Source organism: Nicotiana tomentosiformis, chromosome 3, assembly GCF_000390325.3.
Source record: "Nicotiana tomentosiformis chromosome 3, ASM39032v3, whole genome shotgun sequence".
Taxonomy (NCBI): domain Eukaryota; kingdom Viridiplantae; phylum Streptophyta; class Magnoliopsida; order Solanales; family Solanaceae; genus Nicotiana; species Nicotiana tomentosiformis.
This window is the reverse complement of record NC_090814.1, coordinates 92772532-92793615: the sequence shown is the minus strand read 5'-3', so window position 1 is coordinate 92793615 and position 21084 is coordinate 92772532. Positions and strand designations below refer to the sequence as shown.

General features: G+C 40.2%; 2 protein-coding genes across 2 annotated transcripts; both read right to left on the bottom strand.

Annotated features, from left to right (window-relative positions):
- Positions 1-785: 785 nt before the first annotated feature.
- Positions 786-3260, bottom strand: LOC104103944 (subtilisin-like protease SBT3). Its single transcript, XM_009611917.4, has one exon. The coding sequence runs from the start codon at positions 3177-3179 to the stop codon at positions 909-911; it is 2271 nt and encodes a 756-aa protein (XP_009610212.1). The 5' UTR covers positions 3180-3260; the 3' UTR covers positions 786-908.
- A 2867-nt stretch (positions 3261-6127) lies between these two features.
- LOC104103946 (protein ACTIVITY OF BC1 COMPLEX KINASE 3, chloroplastic) lies at positions 6128-10417 on the bottom strand. The gene is made up of 7 exons (XM_009611918.4): positions 9967-10417; positions 9655-9882; positions 9153-9488; positions 8425-8980; positions 8053-8239; positions 7585-7951; positions 6128-6984 (listed from the first exon to the last, which is right to left on the bottom strand). The coding sequence occupies exons 1-7, from the start codon at positions 10288-10290 to the stop codon at positions 6859-6861; spliced, it is 2124 nt and encodes a 707-aa protein (XP_009610213.1). The 5' UTR covers positions 10291-10417; the 3' UTR covers positions 6128-6858.
- Between the last annotated feature and the right edge of the window lie 10667 nt (positions 10418-21084).

Here is a 21084-nt window from a genome sequence, read left to right as displayed (position 1 = left end):
CATTTTCATTAGCTATGAAGTCCACATTGTCTTTGCACATGAAACCTGATTCCCATAATTTGAATGTTGACACACATGATGAATGAAGCAAACAAGATATTGAATCAAATCCCAAACATAGGAAATATTGTAAAGATTATCCCAAATAGCAAGAAAGATTTCAAGATTCAATCAGCACAACAGATGGCCTCTATTTATATACCACCCTCCTGTAAGATCTCAACATGCTCTCTTCCAAGTTCTAGGCTTCCTTCCTGTATTACCATTTCAAATGCTGCATTTTTTGTCTATGAGGTAGACAGAATGTAAAGAAGAAGACAATATTCAATCAATTGTGATGTACACTACAATAAGTGAGCAGCCTAGTTCTAAATGGACAACACCTTTCATCAAGAAGACGATGAAGATGTTGATGAAAGAATCCTGATGATGATACTGAGAGCGATGACTCTGGCTTCGGATGTGAATTGAGGGCGATATAAGACAATGAAAATCCTTCTACTTTGATTCTCATGGATACAAGTATAGTAAAAAAGTAAATATTACAGTTGAAGAACTCAAGTCTTTTACATATATAGAAGAGAGGAGACAAGAAGATACTTGGTTACTCATTGGCAGTAGATTTCGCTTTCAATTAAAATAATTTCAGGGAGGTGTAATCTTTCTGGTGATACAAACCGAAAAGACATGCCTATATTTTATTGCATTCAACACATCTATCACAAAATCTATCTTATTCTATGCTCTAAATTCATAAGATATCAACTAGTACGTTCTCGGACGAGTTAGATTGAATGAGAAACTCAAGTAATCGTCATAGACAAACTATTAATTGTGAAGCATAGACCTATACTTCACAAGTATGTATTACATATCTATTCAGTAATCAGTGCTATCCTGACAAAGGATCAAACTTTAGAATTTGTGGCAACAATGGGGCTCCTAACCACACGTTTACCTCCCTTTTCGACCCAGCTTAAAGAACCATGAACCAAGAAATCATTCATTAGTTTTGAACATTCTACCCTCAGCTTGTAGCTTTGCTTTTCATACTTGTCTTTGAAAACCAACTTTTCAGGAACAACACTAACTTTAAGTCCAGGCATTGCAGTCAGTTTGGCTGTATATTCTGACACACCTTCTCCGACATTAGTCACTGTCCTCTTGAATTCTTGTATTCTTGTAGGATCCAACTCGCTGCTATTCACATTGAAATAGGCAATGAAAGATGGATAGTTTAGGTCCAATGATGGGTTGGGGCAAGTATATGAGGACCTAGTGATGGTTTTTATCTGCTCGGATGTGAGATTTAGAGCACAAAGAAGATTAATGTAATCTTGTCGTGTCGTATCATAGATGAGTCCAGGATCTATTGCCTTGTTAGGATTGATATGGCCAGCTCCCATAGCAAGAGGAGTGGCAGCAGCATTCTCTTGACCGATGTCTTGGATCGGACTTTGTGTGTTGTCTAGAACATCTGCTGTAGTCATCATGGCCGAACGAATGGCAGCTGGGCTCCATTCAGGGTGGGCCCCTTTAACAAGTGCAGCTACACCGGCAGCGTGTGGACATGACATTGATGTGCCAGATATAATGTTAAAGATATTGTGAAGTTCAGTAAATAGACTCACAGATGATAGTGGAGACCATGAAGCTAGTATTAAGTGACCAGGAGCCATCAGGTCAGGTTTGAGGATGAACGGGCAGGTCGTTGATGGCCCCCTCGAACTAAAATGCGCGACAGCTGGTGCTCGTTCGACACCAATTAGTGTCCCTTGAAGTCCAATCTTTGCTTTTGGTGAAGAAGTACTGTTAACATATTTCAAAACTTGATCACCATCTTGGAAATTCAGAAACACAGATGGGAATTCTGTTTTGAGGTATTCGCCCAAGTCAGTGACAAAGTCATTTGTTATGAAGATAGCACCAGCAGCATTTGAATGTCTCACACTTTTAACTTGTTTCCCAACCAATGCGTCTTTGTCAATGCAGACCACAAATTTGTCTGTAACATTTTGCAATTCCTGCTTATCTAAGCAATTCTTGACAAGAATAATAGAAATGTCGCTTGTAGAATTTCCAGGGTAGAGAGATAAACCAGTGACTGAAACTCCATTACCAAGAGTTAATATCCTGATAACGTCACGGTCAACAGTGCTAGCAGCAACAGAGAGAAACCAAGGTGCCTCATTGCTCAAAGATTGATCGAAAGGCCCTTCATTTCCAGCTGAAACGGAAACAAATATACCTTTCTCCATTGCAGCAAATGAAGCAATAGCGATAGGATCTATATATAGAGGAAATGGAGAAACTGCGCCAAATGACAAGGAGAAGACATCACAACCATCCGCAATTGCCTGATCCAATGCAGCAAGAATATCAGAGATGGTACCGGCTCCATCCCAGAGAGCCTTGTACACGGCCACATGAGCCATTGACGCAATGCCTATTGCAAAACCAGGGGCATAGCCAAAATAAGATGCACCCTTTACAAGACCTCCAGCAGCTGTAGAGGAAGTATGAGTTCCATGTCCCTCTGTATCACGGGCAGAGTTTATCGTGATAGTAAGATTTTTCACTTTAGCAAGTAGGCCTTTGTTGAAGTAACGAGCTCCGATGAGTTTCTTGTTGCACAAAGAAGAATTAAACTGAGTTCCAGTTTGACATAATCCTTTCCACCTTGATGGAACTTGAGTCATCCCATCATCATCAAAGCTTTTACTCTCCGGCCAAACCCCTGTATCAACTACACCAATGATAACACCTTTGCCATAGTTTGACTTTGGCCATGAACCAGACATTGAGTTTAGGCCAAGGAAGTGGGATGAGTGGGTCGTGTGAATTTTAACTGTCATGTCCTCCGTCGAAGAAACATAGCCTGGAGAATTCTTGATGGCTTCGTGCTCGGAAGGAGAAAGACTTGCACTGAAACCATGTATGGCATTAGTATAAGAATAGATTAGTTTTGAGGAAGAGAGGGTGTTTCTGCTGCCAACACTTGAACTGTCTAATACAGAAGCAAGAGTAGCCAAGTACCAAGAATGAGGGCTAGAAAAAGCTTTTGGCATCGCTGATGCGTCCATATGGATGATATAAGAATCTGACACAGCCATTGTTGATGGCAGTAAAAGAATTAGGATGAGAAAGAACCAAAGATACGAGGCTATAGGATTAGCCATATTTTTTAGCGATATATAGATGGAGGAGGAGACGATTTCGTAAACAAAATTTTGTTTACTTATATAGAGGGAGAGTTATGAGAAGCCAAGACCATCAGTCATAATGCTCAACTTCAATACATTCAGTATCCACAGACTTGAGCTAATAATTTAGCTGGTATAACTGAAGCTCTCAAAATAAGTGGTTAATCAAAATCCTACGACAGGTATCTGCTGTGAAGAATGTTAAGCCAAATTCTGGAAATTTAAAACAAACTTTTAACTTTTACTAATCTTTTCCTTATTTAGCTCTTTGTTGTTATTCTTCCTTACTTGCAAAAGTTTTCCGAGAACATGATTATTTGATATTTCAGAAGAGTTTATAGTGAAGAGATTTCAAAATGCAGCAATACCAAAAAACCCTCAACTCTTCCTTATCTAGAGTTAGTTAAGAAAGATTTTTTCATTTATCTAGAGCATCATTAACATCAATATCAGCAGCAGAATGTGGTGACAAAGAAAATGATACTCTTAGACAAATCTTATCACACTCTTCGTTACAAACGAAACACTAAAACGAGAATTATCTTAGAATTTACAAGAAATTGAAGAGAAACCAACACGATTTATCTTCGTTTCTGGTTTTATATAGAAGTTCAGTTCACTGTCAATTTTTGCTCCCTCAAGTACAAAGGGAATGGCATTTCTAGCGTGGAAATTGAAAAAATAATGTGAGGATTCATGATTATAATAAATGGATTCAAATTAGTACGATTTTTTTATATATATGCATTTAAATTTTTTCTTTTGCAAATTGTATATATATATTAGCTATGTTTGGACGAACCATTTGAGGCTCACTCAATCTTGTTAATTGATAGCAATCAGAAAAAACAAAATATCGTTTAATATCTCTATCATTTCCAAGAACATATCGTTTATTATATGAAGAAAAGGAATTGAGTGACTTCTGCCCATGGAAATATTACCCCAGTTGTTTCCATCTTTAACGTTCGAGGTCATTTATCATTACTTGGAAGAGTTTTAAAAGAAAAAGGATGCTTGCTCGGTTCAATTTGGTTTTTTATATTTCAATCCATTTTATCTTGGTTTTCAACAACAACTCAGTATAATCTCACTAGTGGGGTCTGGGAAGGATAGTGTATACGCAGACCTTTACATCTACTCTACCCTGGGGTAGAGAGACTGTTTCCGATAGAAACTCGGTCTCCCTCCCTCCAAGAACTCCCCACCTTGCTCTTGGGGTAACTCGAACTCACAACCTCTTGGTTGGAAGTGGAGGGTGTGCTTACCACTAGAGCAACCCACTCTGGTGGGATTAAAGGAATTTAAACTGAAGGCATTGATAAAGAAGAAATAGTTCATTTCAGTTACTTGATTAGAGTTTTAGTACTTGAAGACATAACATAGGAGTTTCTATGAATGCAAAAGCAATACTAATCTTAAAACCAGACCATGAATTTATTAAAGAACATATCTCCTCAGGACCATTGAAAGAGAGAACGAAATCTTGCTTAGTAGGAGTACTTGATATGAGTAAGAAAGGGCATGAACATGGATGAAAATCTTGATAGATTGAAAAGACACGAAAATTTAACAATCCAACATGTTTTACATAGCCTCTTGCATTCAGGCTCCCACGCACCATCTATATATTGAACATCCTCGGGGCGACGTCAAGAGAGGCATTTCACTGTAATGTACAATAATAACAAGAGCTGGATATTAAGATACTATTAGATATCCACAACAACAGCTAAAAAACTAGTTATGCTTAGCAGCCATGTTTGAAGTACAAGACCTGGATATGTCCAATCAATAGAAACAGTCTCATGATGGATAATGGCAAGATCTGGATAGATTATCTATAACAACTAGCAAAGTAGCTCATGCTTAAGTAAAGAAACAAACACTCGGAGCTCATCTGAAGAAAGCATGAGTCAAAAGGAACTGAAAAATAGATGATCTTCTAAACTTAGACTCCAAGCAAAAACTTATAAAAAGAAAAAACAGAAATGTAAAAGCCAAAGTGAGAATCATGAATTACAAATCGCAGTATGGACAACTAATAGCAATCTGGTCATGATAATTTAAAAACAAAGAGCTTCATGGTTCAATCCACAACGTTGTACATATTAGCTGGGGGGAGGGGATGAAGAAAAGAGATAAGGCAAGGAAAAAGAGAATTAGCTGAAACATTTGACACCAGTTCACAACAGATCAAATTTGGGACTGGTAAAGATCATCTCTAAAACACCTTTTATATTAGTTGACTATCCCTAGTGAATAACTTACCACCTGGATGTGATCTGAGAATTATCCTGAAAGATAAACATCATGACTTGACAAGATTTGTCAGTAGGCAAAGTAACTAAATTCAGCCAGCAACTAGCTAGTTATTGCTTCCAATAGATGTAAGAACTACATCATTTAGCTATCTTGTTTATATGCCACATACCTAGAGCAGCCAAGAGACGAGATATAGCTGGTAAATTTCCACTGACTACCTTGAATTACTAAATGATTGGTCTGCTGTCTAAGTGAGATCAGGGTAAGAAACTTTCCTGAGACTTTTTCAGTATCAGCGTGATGAAAGGAAAGGAAAGGTAAGACAGGAATTTAGACTATGGTAACTTTCCAAAATAATAAAAGGATCCTTAACTGCAGAAGAACGAAAGTCACTATGCAATATGAACATTATATAAAGGTCAATTTTATATTGACAAAACACTGGGAAATCAATACAGCTCTTTCCTGATTTTGATAACACAATAGGTTAATGAAGATTCTCAGGTAATACTCAAAACATTTCAAATGAATGTGATTTTAGCATGCGCAACATTGGCAAAATCAAAGATAAGGGAGAAGAGAAATGGGCTTAAATAATAAAAGGAACTGAGAAATGCACATCTACAAGCACACCAAAAAAAAGGACTGGCGCCAAGGCCTACAAATACAAATGGGCTTCACAAAAACATAGGTAAAGTTCCAACATTTGAGAGACCACTTGACAAGATGATACTACATAATCTAACCTCCTAGATTCAGTGACAACAAGAACCTTATTCAATTAGGTCAAACAAAAAGAAAACATCAGAAGACCTCAGTTCTTTGACTGCTTGAGCCACTTGGTATGGAAAGACCCTGGCACATGAATCCTCTAATATGTGTGAGCACCAAAATAATCCCATAGAGCTTGAACCAAATTGGCAGGAAGACTTTTCCTCCTGTATGAGTCAAAGTAAGCAAGACCTGAAGACATACCCGGTGTACTAATGCCCAAGTTGATAGCTAGGCAGACTACTCTGCGCCAAACTGCCGTTCAACCATCTCTTTTGCAAACTTTTCATCCACAAGTAGATTAGCAAGATTCGGATTTCTGTCAAATGCCCTCTTGATCCGATTCAAAAATATAGCACGCATAATACAACCACCCTTCCAAATCCTAGCAAGCTCCCCTAGGAATATCAAAATTGAAAGCCCATTCCGTTGAATTCTTGATTGCTGCATCTAATCTGATTGATATTCTATGACCTTCCTTTCACCGGTTAAAATATGTTTATGGGTCAGTTACATTATATAAAAGTTCAAGACAACAATTATATACATTGATGTATAGTATAAACAAATTTCTAATTTATTGTAGTTTAATATGTTACATAAAAGTTAAAGACAACAATTATGCAGCAGAGGCCGTTGTTTCTGGAGCACGAAGAACTTGTTGCAGTAAGCGTGCGGCAAGACGTTGAGATATTCCACCAACTACACGCCCTCCAATACTACGTGCTTCTGGTTCTTGAAGTACCTGCTCAAGTATGGTAGACAGTTATCAGTAAGCACATACTCTATCTGCAAAAACTCAAAACCTTTTCTTTGGTGGAGTTTGGTTGAAACACATTTTTTGTGAAAATTAGGAAAAAGAATCACAAAAACATTTTTTCAATGTTTTGAACCGAATATTAACTTAGAGACTTGAAACCTTAATGGTGAAAACATCAAGATGATGAACAGCACAGAAATTCAATCATTATGGTAAATCACACTAGTAAGCATCATGATTTTTCATCTAAGCTTGCAAACACGCAATAAGGGCCATCATATCCTAGCTAAACATTATTAGAGCTCCCGCAACACCTTTTCCCACCCTCCCCTGCCACCCCGACTAAAAGAAGAACGACGGGGTAGTCTGTCTCAAAACAAAAGATTCACACACACACATACATGTATAACTACGGGTATATATACTGTTTATATACACAGTAAACGGGGAAACCATCTTGCATCATTAAGCCGGAAATGCATAAACCAATTCAATCCAAATATCAAAATTACATTCCCCAGACCCCACTTGTGGGATCCTACTAGGTTGTTGTTGTTACATTCCATGGAAGAGAGTGCTTCTAACCTGCAAAATTGGTTGCAAAAGACTTGGATCAAAATTCTCTGAGGATCGCAATAGTCCCCATATAGTAATCACTTGTGTTCTAAGTTCCATTAAGCTCTGTTTCTCAGCAGAGCTTATTGTAAAGGGGCCATTTGCGCTTCCATTAAAAACAAAAGTCCTCATGGGACCAGGAATAGAATTAAATGATTCAATAACTGAGCTCAGAATAATAGCTTCAGTGACACGAACTGCCTCTTTAATAACCAAATCCCTTAATTCTACACCATCTGGACCCAACAACAACTTGAGGACAGGTTGCAAAGCATCTTTTGCAGAAAAGTCTCTATCTTGCTTTCCCTGGACAAGCAAGTTTTCAAGTCTATTCCACCTGTAGTAACCAAGAGTAAGAGCTTCACAATGTTAGCAGCCCATCAGAAGAATGAGCTAAGGTTAGAGAAGGAGCAGAAAAAAGGGAAAAATAATGCCTGCCTGAATTTCCTATCCTTGAAAAGTAACTCAATCAGAGCATCTCTCAGATATGGATTAGGATCCGTTAGAAGCCTTTTGGCAAAATATGGATATGAAGCAGCCAGTACTTTAAACTTAGGGTCAGCATATAGAGCTAAACCTTCTAAAACTGTGAGAGATCTCAAAATTAATGCGTAATAAGCCGGAACTGCAAGAATATCAAACAGCCAAAGAAGCAATGTCAGACATGATACTATAATGCTGTTTTAACAAAATATTATTTGTGAAGTAGCTAATGCTGTTAAACAATTTCTTTTATTTGCTAATAGCTAAAGTTATTAAACATTTTAACCAATGGTCAGCATACTATTCATTGCAAGACTAGCAACTCACCATTAAAGGGATATTGATACAACACAGCACCCAGACCATCTACAAGTGTTTTAAAGTTTAGCTCGCTCACAGTTGAATTAAGTGCATCATCGAAGAAGTTACGCAATGCTGGTACAATTGGAGAAACATCTACATCAGGAGACAAAAAGTCTAAAGCATAGTAGTCACGAGCCATCGCTTCATAATCCCGATTGACCATGTGAACAACATGACCAATGATAGCAAATCTTGCTTCTTCAGGAGTTTCACTCATCATCCCAAAATCAAGAAAAGCTAGCTTTCCATCAGGTGTTGCCAAGAGGTTCCCTGGATGAGGATCAGCATGAAAATAACCATACTCAAGCAGCTGTCTGAGACTGCATTGGATGCCTGTGTTTACCAGATCCAAAACCTTTAGCCCCTGCCTCTCGATTGCTTCTTGCTCATTCAACTTGACACCTTCAACCCACTCCATTGTTAAAACTTTCCCACTTGTGTAGTCCCAAAAAATATCTGGAACGAGAACATCTGCTTTGTCAGCGTACAACTTTTTAAATCTCCTTGCATTCTGCCCTTCCTGCATCAACCTGTCAAAATTAACATTCAAACCCAGAGGAATGTTGTAGAATTCTATCGACTCTGCAGCTCTTCTGCTTCTACACCTCCTTGACTCCATATATATAAAATTAAATTGTCTATTATGCATTCCACTTAAAGGCATTTTCTAAGAGAAAGACTCAAAAACTAACCTGTACATAGTTGAGCTCTTGATAAACTCTGCGAGCAAATTCATCAATAAGAGCAACAACATCACTTGTAATTATGTCAACATATCTATTAATCAGGATGCCTACTCCCCTTATTAGGTAGAAGTCTAATCCTATTGCTTCTTCGATACCCGGCCTTTGCACCTTCACAGCAACAACCTGGCCCGAGTACTTAAGTTGAGCTTTATAAACTTGACCAAGACTGGCTGCAGCAATAGGGGATGCAGATATAGATGAGTAGATGGTATCAAGCGAACGACCCAACTCTCTCTCAATGCATGAAAATGCTTGTGCATCTGGAAATGTTGGCAAGGCATCCTGCTCAGAAGTAAAAATGGTCAAGTTTGGTTTGCGCAATCAAAGGTCGTATTTTTTTTCCTTTTGAGAAGGTAACCTCAAAGGTTGTATTTCAATCAGAAATATACTAACTATGTCAAGAATTTGCTTGTGATGGAAAATCTACAAAAAGGAAGAAAATACATACCTGGAGCTCAGAGAGCTCCTCAAGGTACTGGGGTGGGCATAAATCAGGCCTGGTGGATAAACCCTGTCCGATTTTAACAAATGTAGGGCCCAAATTGGTGAAAGTCTGCCTAAGTTCAATGGCACGCGATCTCATGTTCCGATCAAGCTCCCCGTTCAACCGGTCAAGCCATACTTTTAGCGCGAATGAACCAAGTCCAGTGAATATTTGAAGAGCTCTGCTCAGTACCTACCAAGCAATCAAGCAAAATTGGGCGTATGAACCAAGTCCAATTAAACCGATTTACGCTCGTTATTATTTAGTGATTTTTACCTTTAATGGGCGAGAGCCATACTTGGTGGCCAAAAGTTCGGGACTATAAAGAGAAGCACCCGCAGCACGTGACATAGCTCTGGCTTCAGCTTGCATATCCTCGGCTCTATCTCTCCCAACTTGAAGGGCTACTCCTGCACCATTACTTACATCTCTAATTGCTGCTACTTGTTGTTGAGGCCTCGCCTCCACCAGAGCCGCTCGAGGAACTGTTACTCTTAACTTCACTTTCCGTCCGCCGGAGCTGGAGCTTTTCGCCCGTGAAACCCGAACCGCATCGGCGCAGGACGGCAGCATACTATGATGATTGGCCGTCAAACTCATCGTGACAGGCTGCCGGCGCGGCGGAGCAACTAATTTTCCCCCAAAAAAGTAGGAAGTACAGGTGAATGATGTGGAACGAAACGAATCAATGACTTTGCCAGAATTGCTGTATTTCTCATTTATTTAGTCCATTATTTTTCTGGCCAATATTTATTTTCACCTTACGTATAGCATACGTGTCTGCACCTGGGTACGCAAACACTAGATATGGAAGTTATTGGCTTCATTTTGGAATTAAATATTAAATATTGCACAAAAAAGAGAGATTTTATTTTACAAAAATTATAGGTCATTCATTTGTTTTGTCAATTTCAGTGAATCTAAGCTAATTACAAGTTTGAACAAATAGAAATGAGGAAAGCTGTACAAAATATCCTAGCTGACCTTATTTATGCTAACTCATATCTAACTCAGCCAGAACTGCCATTTAACCCTGGTTACATAAATAAGCTAACTAACTAACCGTGGTCTGATTCTAACTTTGTGTAACTAACACACTCCGCACGTTTAACATCTCAAATTCTCAACTATAGTTGTAAGTTGTGACATATTAAACATCTTATGTTATAACAAATGTGTCTATTAAACACAATTCTGATAGGTTCAAAATCAATAGAAGTGCGGGAATGTCATTCTCTTTTGGCATAACAAACCGAACCAATAGAAGAAATAAATATCAGAAATTTAAAAGAGCAAAATAATAATTAGTCAAATTTTAGAGGAAAAAAGAGAGAATGGTCATCACCAAAGTCATATAATTATGTTTTTTCACAAAAAAATTATAAAATTTTCACTTACACAAAAATCATAGCAACCAGAAAATACATTTTTTGGGTAGTATTTTTTTATTCTACTTTTTTTAGTCTAATAAATAATATTTTAATTAAAATAGGAATGACCTGACCCGACCCACCCGACAATACCCATATATATAAATTAAAATAATACTAAAAGTGAATTCTCCAAAACACGATACTTCTATCTTTTATTTTTCTTTTCAGAATTTTCATTCAAATTGATAGCATTATTGTTTCAAGAGCTCTCTAATTTTCTATACTTATTATTATTATTATTATTATTATTATTATTATTATTATTATTATTATTATTATTATTATTATTTGTCAGAATTTCATGCATTCTAAACTAAGTATTCTTTTTGGGAGAAGGTTTCACTTATAGTATTATTTTAATTTATATATATGAGTATTGGATCGACTTAGGTTAAGTTGTTCCAATTTTAAGTTAGTCAATCGGTCGAAAATGATTACTTTCGCTAGCTAAAATATTTATAAAATATATATATATATATATAATATAATTATATAAAAACTAAGGGTCCACCAAACTATATAGAAAACCAGGCTCTCTATTAGTTCCCACAGAATACACACGCACAACAGTTAGTAAATAACACAATAGAGTTTACGTGGAAAACTTCCAACTCACGGGATTAAAAACCATGACCTACACTCGTAAGATTTCAACTTCACCATTGAACAAACTTCATATTACAAACTATTATAACCTAGGAATTAACCTCTTAATCCCCCACTAACTTGTAATAACTCTATTACAAGCCCCTTTGTAATAACTCTATTACGCCCCTTTGTAATAACTCTATTACAAAGCTTACAACTCGACTAACTCTAGCCAAGACACAAACACAAGGTTTATGATTTTACAAAAGGTTTCCTACACAATGATTCTAACTAAACTAAGTAGGAATTATAAGTAAATCACTTTGACAAAGGTACAACACAACTAAGGACATATAATGACTCAATGCAGGAAACAGGTCCTTTGTTATGTTATTTTTTATTCTTAACATCTTGAATATTGCTTGCAGGTTGGCAACACACTTGAGAGGAAGCTTGATGAATTCTGGAATGTGCAAGTGTGATGTTTTTCCTTTGCTTCATGTTAATATTATATAAGTGATATCACTCGAATGATGTAAGCATATTTGGTATGAGAGCATTCCCCATAAAGTGACTGGTGTACTGTATGCACTGTTACGTGTGTGCTGAGGCACAGTTGCATCCACTTTATAACTGTGGGGAGTTGACTGGTACAATCAGCAAGGGAATTGATGTCTATTTGTTCCCTCTTTATTTCTTTGACTATGAGTGTTGGAACATGTCCCAGACTTGAGACTTATTAGAACAATAATTTATTCAACTACACAGATCCATGGAATTGACCAAGTCACAATTCCTACGGTGCACGCCCACACGCCCGTCATCTAGCATGTGCGTCACCTTAAAACCAATCACATAACACATAATCCGGGGTTTCATACCCTCAGGACCAAATTTAGAACTGTTACTTACCTCAAACCGTGTAATTCTTTATTATGCAATGCCTTTGCCTCGCGAATCGGCCTCCTAACGCCTCGAATCTAGCCACAAATAATCTGATTCAGTCAACAAAAATTATAAGAATTAATTCCATAAGAAAATACAAATTTTCCATCAAAATCCGAATTTTCACCCAAAAATACCCATGGGGTCCACGTCTCGGAACCCGATAATTTACAAAATCTGAAAGCCCATTCAACCACGAGTCTAACCATATCAATTTTACCAAATTCCGATATCAACTCGATCCTCAAATCTTCAAATTAAAGACAGAGGGTTTTCTAAACTTTCCAACTTAATTCACCCATTAAATGTTAAAAACAACCATGGATTCGGGTAATTTGACCAATAATGAGTTAAGAACACTTACCCCGTTATTTTTCTTGAAAATCTCCCAAACATCGCCTCTTCTCGAGCTCCAATCCGTCAAAAATGTAAAATGAGACGAAGTCCCATTTTCAGAACTTAAACATTCTGTCCAGGCATTCCTTCTTCGCGAACGCGACAGGTCCCTCGCGTTCACGAAGCACAAAATTGTGTTGTCCAACATTGCCCTTCGCGAACGCGAGTCACTGCTCTCGAACGTGATACTTTACCGAGCTTCTCTTTGCGAACGCGAAGGCAAAAATCCACCATAACTATTTTCCCTTTCGCGAATGCATACCCAATTGCGAACGCGATACCGAATCGCGAACGCGATAAACAACCTCGCCTGACCCCACCGCTCCTCTTCGCGAACGGGAAGAGCAAATATTTCCTGCTTCAAATTCCCCTTTGCGAACGCGAGGACCCACTCGCGAACGCGAAGAAGGAAACCAGAAAAATACACCAGCAGTCTTCAGCCACCAAGCAGGGTCCAAAAATGATCTGTCACCCATCCGAATCTCACCCGAGGCCCCCGGGACCTCAACAAAACATACCATCAAGTCTCATAACATTATACGAACTTAGTCAAACCCTCAAATTACCTCAAACAACGTTAAAACCACAAATTATACCCCAATTCAAGCCTAATGAAACTAAGAACTTTCAACTTCTACTTTCAACGCCGAAACTTATCAAATCAAGTCCGATTGACCTCAAATTTTGCACACAAGTCATAAATGACATAACAGACTTGTTCCAATTTATAGAATCAGATTCTTACCCCGATATCAAAAAGTCAACTCGGTCAAACTTCCCAAAAATGTAATTTTCGCCATTTCAAGCCTAATTCCACTACAGACCTTCAAATCACAATCCAGACATGCTCCTAAGTCCAAAATCACCCAACGGAGCTAACGGAACCATCAAAATTCAAATCCGGGATTATTTACACATAAGTCAACATCCAGTCAACTTTTCTAACTTAAGTTTTCAATTATGAGACTAAGTATTTCAATTTACTCTAAAATTCTTCCGGACCCGAACCAACTAACCCGGTAAGTCATAAAATAATTGTAAGCATAAATTGAGCAGTAAATGGGGAAACGGGGTTATAATACTCAAAACGACAGGCCGAATCGTTATATTCTCCCCCTCTTAAACAAACGTTCGTCCTCGAACGGGTTTAGAATTATACCTGGAGTCTCAAATAGGTGTGGATATTTGATCCGCATCTCCTACTTAGTATCCCAAGTAGTTTCTCCGATTGGCTGGCCTCTCCACTGCTCGCACTTTCACTGAAGCTATGTTCTTTGATCTCAACTTTCGAACATATCGGTCTAAAATAGCCACCGGGTCCACATCATAAGTCAAATTAAGATCCAACTGCACTGTGCTGAAATCCAAAACATGAGGCGTATCCCTGACATACTTCCGGAGCATAGATACATGAAACACTGGATGGACACTCGATAGACTATGCGGCAAAAGTAGTTCATAAGCCACCTCTCCAATCTTCTTAAGCACCTCAAACGGCCCAATATACCGAGGGCTCAACTTGCCCTTCTTCCCGAACCTTAACACACCTTTTATGGGTGAAACCTTGAGCAGAACCTTCTCCCCAACCATATAAGCAACATCACGGACCTTCCGGTCGGCATAACTCTTCTGTTTAGACTGCGTCATGCGAAGCCGCTCCTGAATCAATTTAATCTTCTCCAAAGCATCCTAAACCAAATCAGTACCCAATAGCCTAGTCTCACCCGGCTCAAACCAACCCACCAGAGACCGACACCGTCTCCCATATAAAGCCTCATACGGAGCCATCTGAATGCTCGATTGGTCGTTGTTATTGTAAGTAAACGCTGCCAGTGGCAGAAATTGATCCCAAGAACCCCCAAAATCAATGACACAAGCACGTAACATATCCTCTAATATCTGAATAGTGCGCTTGGACTGTCCGTCCATCTGAGGGTGAAATGTTGTACTCAGCTGAACCTGTGTAGCTAATTCTCGCTGTACTACCCTCCAAAACTATGATGTAAACTGTGTGCCCCAGTCTGAAATGATGGACACTGGCACACCATATAGGCGAACAATCTCGCAGATATAAATCTCAGCCAACCGCTCTGAAGAATAATTAGTACCAACTGGAATACATTGCGCGGATTTGGTCAACCGGTCTACAATTACCCAAACAACATCAAACTTCCTCAAGGTCTGTGGGAGCCCAACTACGAAATCCATGGTAATATGCTCCCATTTCTACTCCGAAATTTCAAGTCTCTGAAGCAATCTGCCCGGTCTCTGATGCTCGTACTTCACATGTTGACAATTTAAACACCGAGCTACAAATCCAACTATATCTTTCTTGATTCGCTTCCACCAATAGTGCTGCCTCGAATCCTGATACATCTTCGCGGCACCTGGATGAATGGAGTACCGCGAACTGTGAGATTCCTGGAGAATCCACTCACTCAAACCATCTACATTAGGCACACATAACCTGCCCTGCATCCGTAATAAATCATCATCCTCAATAGTGACTTCCTTAGCATCATCGTGCTGAACCGTGTCCTTAAGGTAAGCAGATGAGGGTCATTATACTGACTTTCTCTGATACGATCATAAAGAGAAGACTGAGAAACCACACAAGCCAAAACTCGGTTCGGCTCGGAAATATCCAATTTAACAAACTGGTTGGCCAAGGCCTGGACATCCAAGACTAAAGGCCTTTTTGCTACCGGTAAGTATGCTAAGCTGCACAAACTCTCCGCCTTACGACTCAAGGCATCGGCCACCACATTGGCCTTTCCGGGATGATGGAGAATGGTGATATCATAATCCTTAATCAACTCCAACCACCTTCGCTACCGCAAATTAAGATCCTTCTGCTTAAACAAGTATTGTAAACTCCGGTGATCAGTATAAACCTCACAATAGACACCGTACAAATAGTGCCGCCAAATCTTCAAGGCATGAAAAATAACAGCTAACTCAGGGTCGTGGATCGGATAATTCTTCTCATGTACCTTTAACTATCTGGACGCACAGGAAATCACCCTAACGTCTTGCATCAGCACTGCGCCTAGACCAATACGCAATGCGTCGCAATACACAGTATAAGACCCTGAACCTGTAGGCAACACCAATACTGGGGTTGTAGTTAAATCTGTGTTGAGCTTCTGAAAGCTCTCTTCACACTCATCCGACCACCTGAACGGAGCACCTTTCCGAGTCAATGTAGTCATAGGCGATGCAATAGATGATAAATCCTCCATGAAGCGATGATAATAACCGGTCAAGCCGAGAAAACTCCGAATCTCAATAGCTGAAGATGGTCTGGGCCAACTCTGAACTGCCTCTATCTTCTTTGGATCCACCTTAATCCCTTCACTGGACACTATGTGTCCCAAAAATGCCACCGAATTAAGCTAGAACTCACACTTAGAGAATTTAGCATAAAGTCTCTCATCTTTCAGTCTCTGTAATACAATACCCAAGTGTTGTGCATGTTGCTCCTAGCTACGTGAGTGCACCAGGATATCATCAATAAATACCATGACAAATAAATCAAGATACGACTGGAATACGATATTCATCAAGTGCATAAATGCTGATGGGGTGTTGGTCAGTCTAAAAGACATCACGAAATATTCATAGTGACCATAACGGGTCCTGAATGTCGTCTTTAGAATATCCGAATCTCGAATTTTTAACTGGTGATACCCGGATCTCAAATCAATTTTGGAGAATACCTTCGCTCCCTGTAGCTGGTCAAATAAATCATCAATACGCGACAAAGGATACTTATTTTTGATTGTAACTTTGTTCAGTTGCCTGTAATCGATGCACATCCGCATAGTACCATCTTTCTTTTTCACAAACAGAATCGGTGCACCCCAAGGTGACACACTAGGCCTAATAAACCCTTTATCAAGAAGTTCCTGAAGTTGCTCTTTAAATTCTTTCAATTCAGCTGGTGCCATACGATACGGAGGAATAGAAATGGGCTAAGTGCCAGACACCAAGTCAATACTAAAATCAATATCCCTGTCGGGTGGCATACCCGACAGGTCTGCAGGAAATACATCCGAAAAATCTCGCACTACCAGTACTGAATCAATAGTAGGAGTATCTGCATCAACATCTCTCACAAAATTCAAATATGACAAAACACCCCTTCCCAACCATACATTGGGCTTTCAAATAAGAAATTACCCTTCTGGGAACATGATCTAGAGAACCTCTTCATTAGACCTTTGGCAACCCCGACATCGCCAATGTCACGGTTTTTGCGTGACAGTCCAGAATAGCATGAAATGGAGACAACCAATCCATACCCATGATTACATCGAAATCAACCATAATGAGAAGTAAGAGATCAATTCTAGTCTCATATCCCCCAATAGTTACCACACAAGACCGATACACGTGGTCCACAATAATAGTATCGCCCACCGGTATAGATACAAAAACAGGTAAAACTAAGGACTCACGAGGCATATCCAGATAGTGAGTAAAGTACGATGATACATACGAATAAGTAGAACCATGGGCAAATAATATAGAAGCTTCCATGTGGCACACTGAGACAATACATGTGATTACTGCATTTGAGGCAACGGCATATGGCCTAGCAGAAAAAGCATAGAATCGGGCCTGACCACCACCTAATCAGCCTCCCCCTCTTGGGCGACCCCTAGCTGACCGAGCCCCATCCCGAGCTGGCTGGGCGGGTGGCGAAGTAACTGGTGCTGAAGTCATAGTCTGATTCCTCTGCTGCACTGGACCTCTCAGGCGATGAGGACACTGCCTCCACATATGCCCAAACTCCCCACACTCAAAGTAACTCCCCGGTACTGGTGGTGGTGAGGACTGAATCGGGCCCCGAGCTAGAATCACTCGGTGCAAATGAACCCTAAACTGAAGGAGCACGGGACGAACTCTGGGCTGGAAGGGCACTGAGACATGACTGACCTTTATGAGAACTATATGAACCATGGTTGGATGATGCACCACGGTGAACTGGACTACCCGTATGAGTGTGCTTGTAAGGACGGGCCCTGCCGCGGTAAAACTGACCCCCTGAAGGAACACCGCTAAAATCACCTGGTCCACGAGGCCTCTTGGCCTCCCTCTCTCCACGCTCCTGACTACGGACCATCTCTATCTACCGAGCAATGTCAACTACCTCATCAAACGTAGTACTAGATACCCTCTCCCTAGTCATAAGCAACCGCAACTGATATATGAGGCCATCAATGAACCTCCTAATCCTCTCCCTATCAGTGGGAACCAACCAAACTGCGTGACGAGCCAACTTAGAAAATCTCATCTCATACTGCATCACAGACATGCCATCCTGACGTAACTGCTTAAACTGTCTACGCAGCTCCTCTCTGCGAGACTGTGGCACAAACTTCTCCAAAAAGAGAACAGAGAACTCTTGCCATGTAAGTGGTACTGAACCAACCGGCCTGCGCCTCTCATAAGCCTCCCACCATCTGAAGGTAGCCCCAAAAAATTGAAAAGTAGTGAGCGAGACCCGACTGGTCTCCAGAATACCCGTTATCCGAAGCATCCGCTGACACTTATCCAAAAAATCCTGAGCATCTTCTGACTCAACACCGCTAAATAATGGAGGTCGAAGCCTCTCAAATATCTCAAGTCTCATCTGCTCATCGTCTGCCATAACGGGGACTACCGGGGCCTGAGCAGCTATAGCCGGCTGTGCTGGTAATGCCCCCGGTATCTGAAGTCCCTGCACTACCTGATCTGGAGTACGGGCACCAGGGGTATGAGTACCTCCCCCGACCTGAGAAATGGCAGGTGCGGCCTCAGCCAAAACCACCTGAGCAAGGCCAGTGCAAACTGTCAATATTTGTGCTAGAGCCTCCTGAAGGCCTGGAATCACAATAGGTGCAGCTGGTGCCTGAGTTGGTCTCGCCGGCTCAACTATATCTGGAATCTGCTCCTGAGCTGGAGCAACTGGTGGTACTACAGGTGCTACTCCAACTACTATACGAGCTACACCTCGACCTCGGCCTCTACCAAGGCCCCGACCTCTCGCGGCCCTAACTGGTGGCACTGGTGGCTGACCGTCCGATCCGGTAGTATGTGGCCTCACCATATGTGAGAGAATAGAATAACAGAATTTTAGTTTCCGGAATCAACAAGTTCGCACGACAAGATACAAGAAAGTGAAATTTTCCTAAGGGTTCAGCAGCCTCTCGAAGATAAGTACAGACGTCTCCGTACCGATCCGCAAGACTCTACTAAACATGCTCGTGACTTGTGAGACCTATGTAACCTAGGCTCTGATACCAACTTGTCACGACCCAAAATCTCACCCGTCGTGATGGCGCATATCTCAATACTAGGCAAGCCGACAACATCAATAACCCACAATTTTTTTTAAATACGGAAAATATAATAATTAAGTTTAAGAGAAAATTCCACAAATACTGGATATAAATACACTCCCAAAACCCGGTGTCACTGAGTACATAAGCATCTATACATCACTAGTATGGAAAACACGATCTATAATAGTCTAAGACCAATACAGTAAACAAAAGATAGGGAAGGAGAGACAAGGTCTACGAGATATGGCAGCTACCTTTGAATCTCCGAAAAATCAACAGTGCGAAAGAATCAACACCCATTGTGTCCGGGATCACCTGGATCTATACACGAAGTGCATGGTGTAGTATGAGTACAACCAACTCAGTAAGTAATAATACTAAATAAAGAACTGGAGATAGTGACGAGGTACACAACTAAGTCCAAATACAGTAATTTCTAATATAAAAAGGTGGGCATGCTTTCAAGTTCAACATTTAAAACTCCACAAATATTTCATATCAATTTTGACCGAAACATAAATAATGTCTTTTAGAAATTTCCAAAACAGTGATATATGACAGCTGAAATGCAGTAATAATGAAATCAATGCATCCTCTCAGAGTAACAGTCACTCAGTCCTCCCATTCACTCCAACCTTACAGTCACTCATTCCTCTCAATCACTCAGCACTCGGCACTCGCACTCAGTAGGTACCTGCGCTCATTGGGGGGTGAATACAGACTCCGGAGGGGCTCCTTCAGCCCAAGCGCTAAAACAAGCCTATCATGGCATAAATCAATGAAACATGTTGCGGCGTGCAGCCCGATCCCGTAAATATCATCACAATTAGTCCCTCTGTAAGGCCCCGTAAAATTTCGCAAAGGAAAAATAGTGTTTCGTGGTGCCGAATTGTAAAGGAAAAATTTGGGCAGAAGAAATGTAGTTCTGCGACCCACTATGCGATCGCAGAATCACTCTGCAGACCGCATAATGGCCGCATAGTGAGGCAGCTATTTGGGCAAATTTGGATGTAAATTTCGCGGCCAATTATGCGGCCGCATAACGATTTCACGGGCCGCACATTGATCGCAGAACTAGTTTGGAAATTCTGTGGAGGGAGGTTCTGCGGCGTGTTATGCGACCACAGAATAGGTCTGCGATGCACTGTACGACCGCAGAACTGATCTGCTGACCGCATAACGGTCACACAGTGGGTCAGGCTAGCCCAGTTCTGGAGGGCCATTTCGCAGCCCATTTCGCGGACCGCATATCAATTATACGATTGCATATGCGATCACAGATCCTGTCCGGGGTAATATTTTTTTGGGTTTTTATAACCCGACCCTACTTCGTTAAATAGACGATTTATACCATTTTTAACCAAAAATCTAACACTTTTAGAGTGAGCGAGTGACCTAGAGTGAGAAGGTGTTCTTCAACAATTTATTCTTCAATTCTTGCTCGAATCTTGGAAGATTAACATGGAAAACTCACTAGGTCTTCATCCTAAAGGTAGGATTCTACACCCTAACTCTCAATTTCGAATTTTGTCCAGAATTGAGAAATTAGTAAGATAATAGTTGGGCATGTGAGTTGTCTATCTTGCATGCATGCGTTAGCAAAGGGTGTAGGAAGATTGTTGAGTTAAAAATGATAAAGAATGGGTTGTGGTATGATGGAATCCTCCATAAAAGGACCTTGAAACCTTAATGCGCACTTAGTG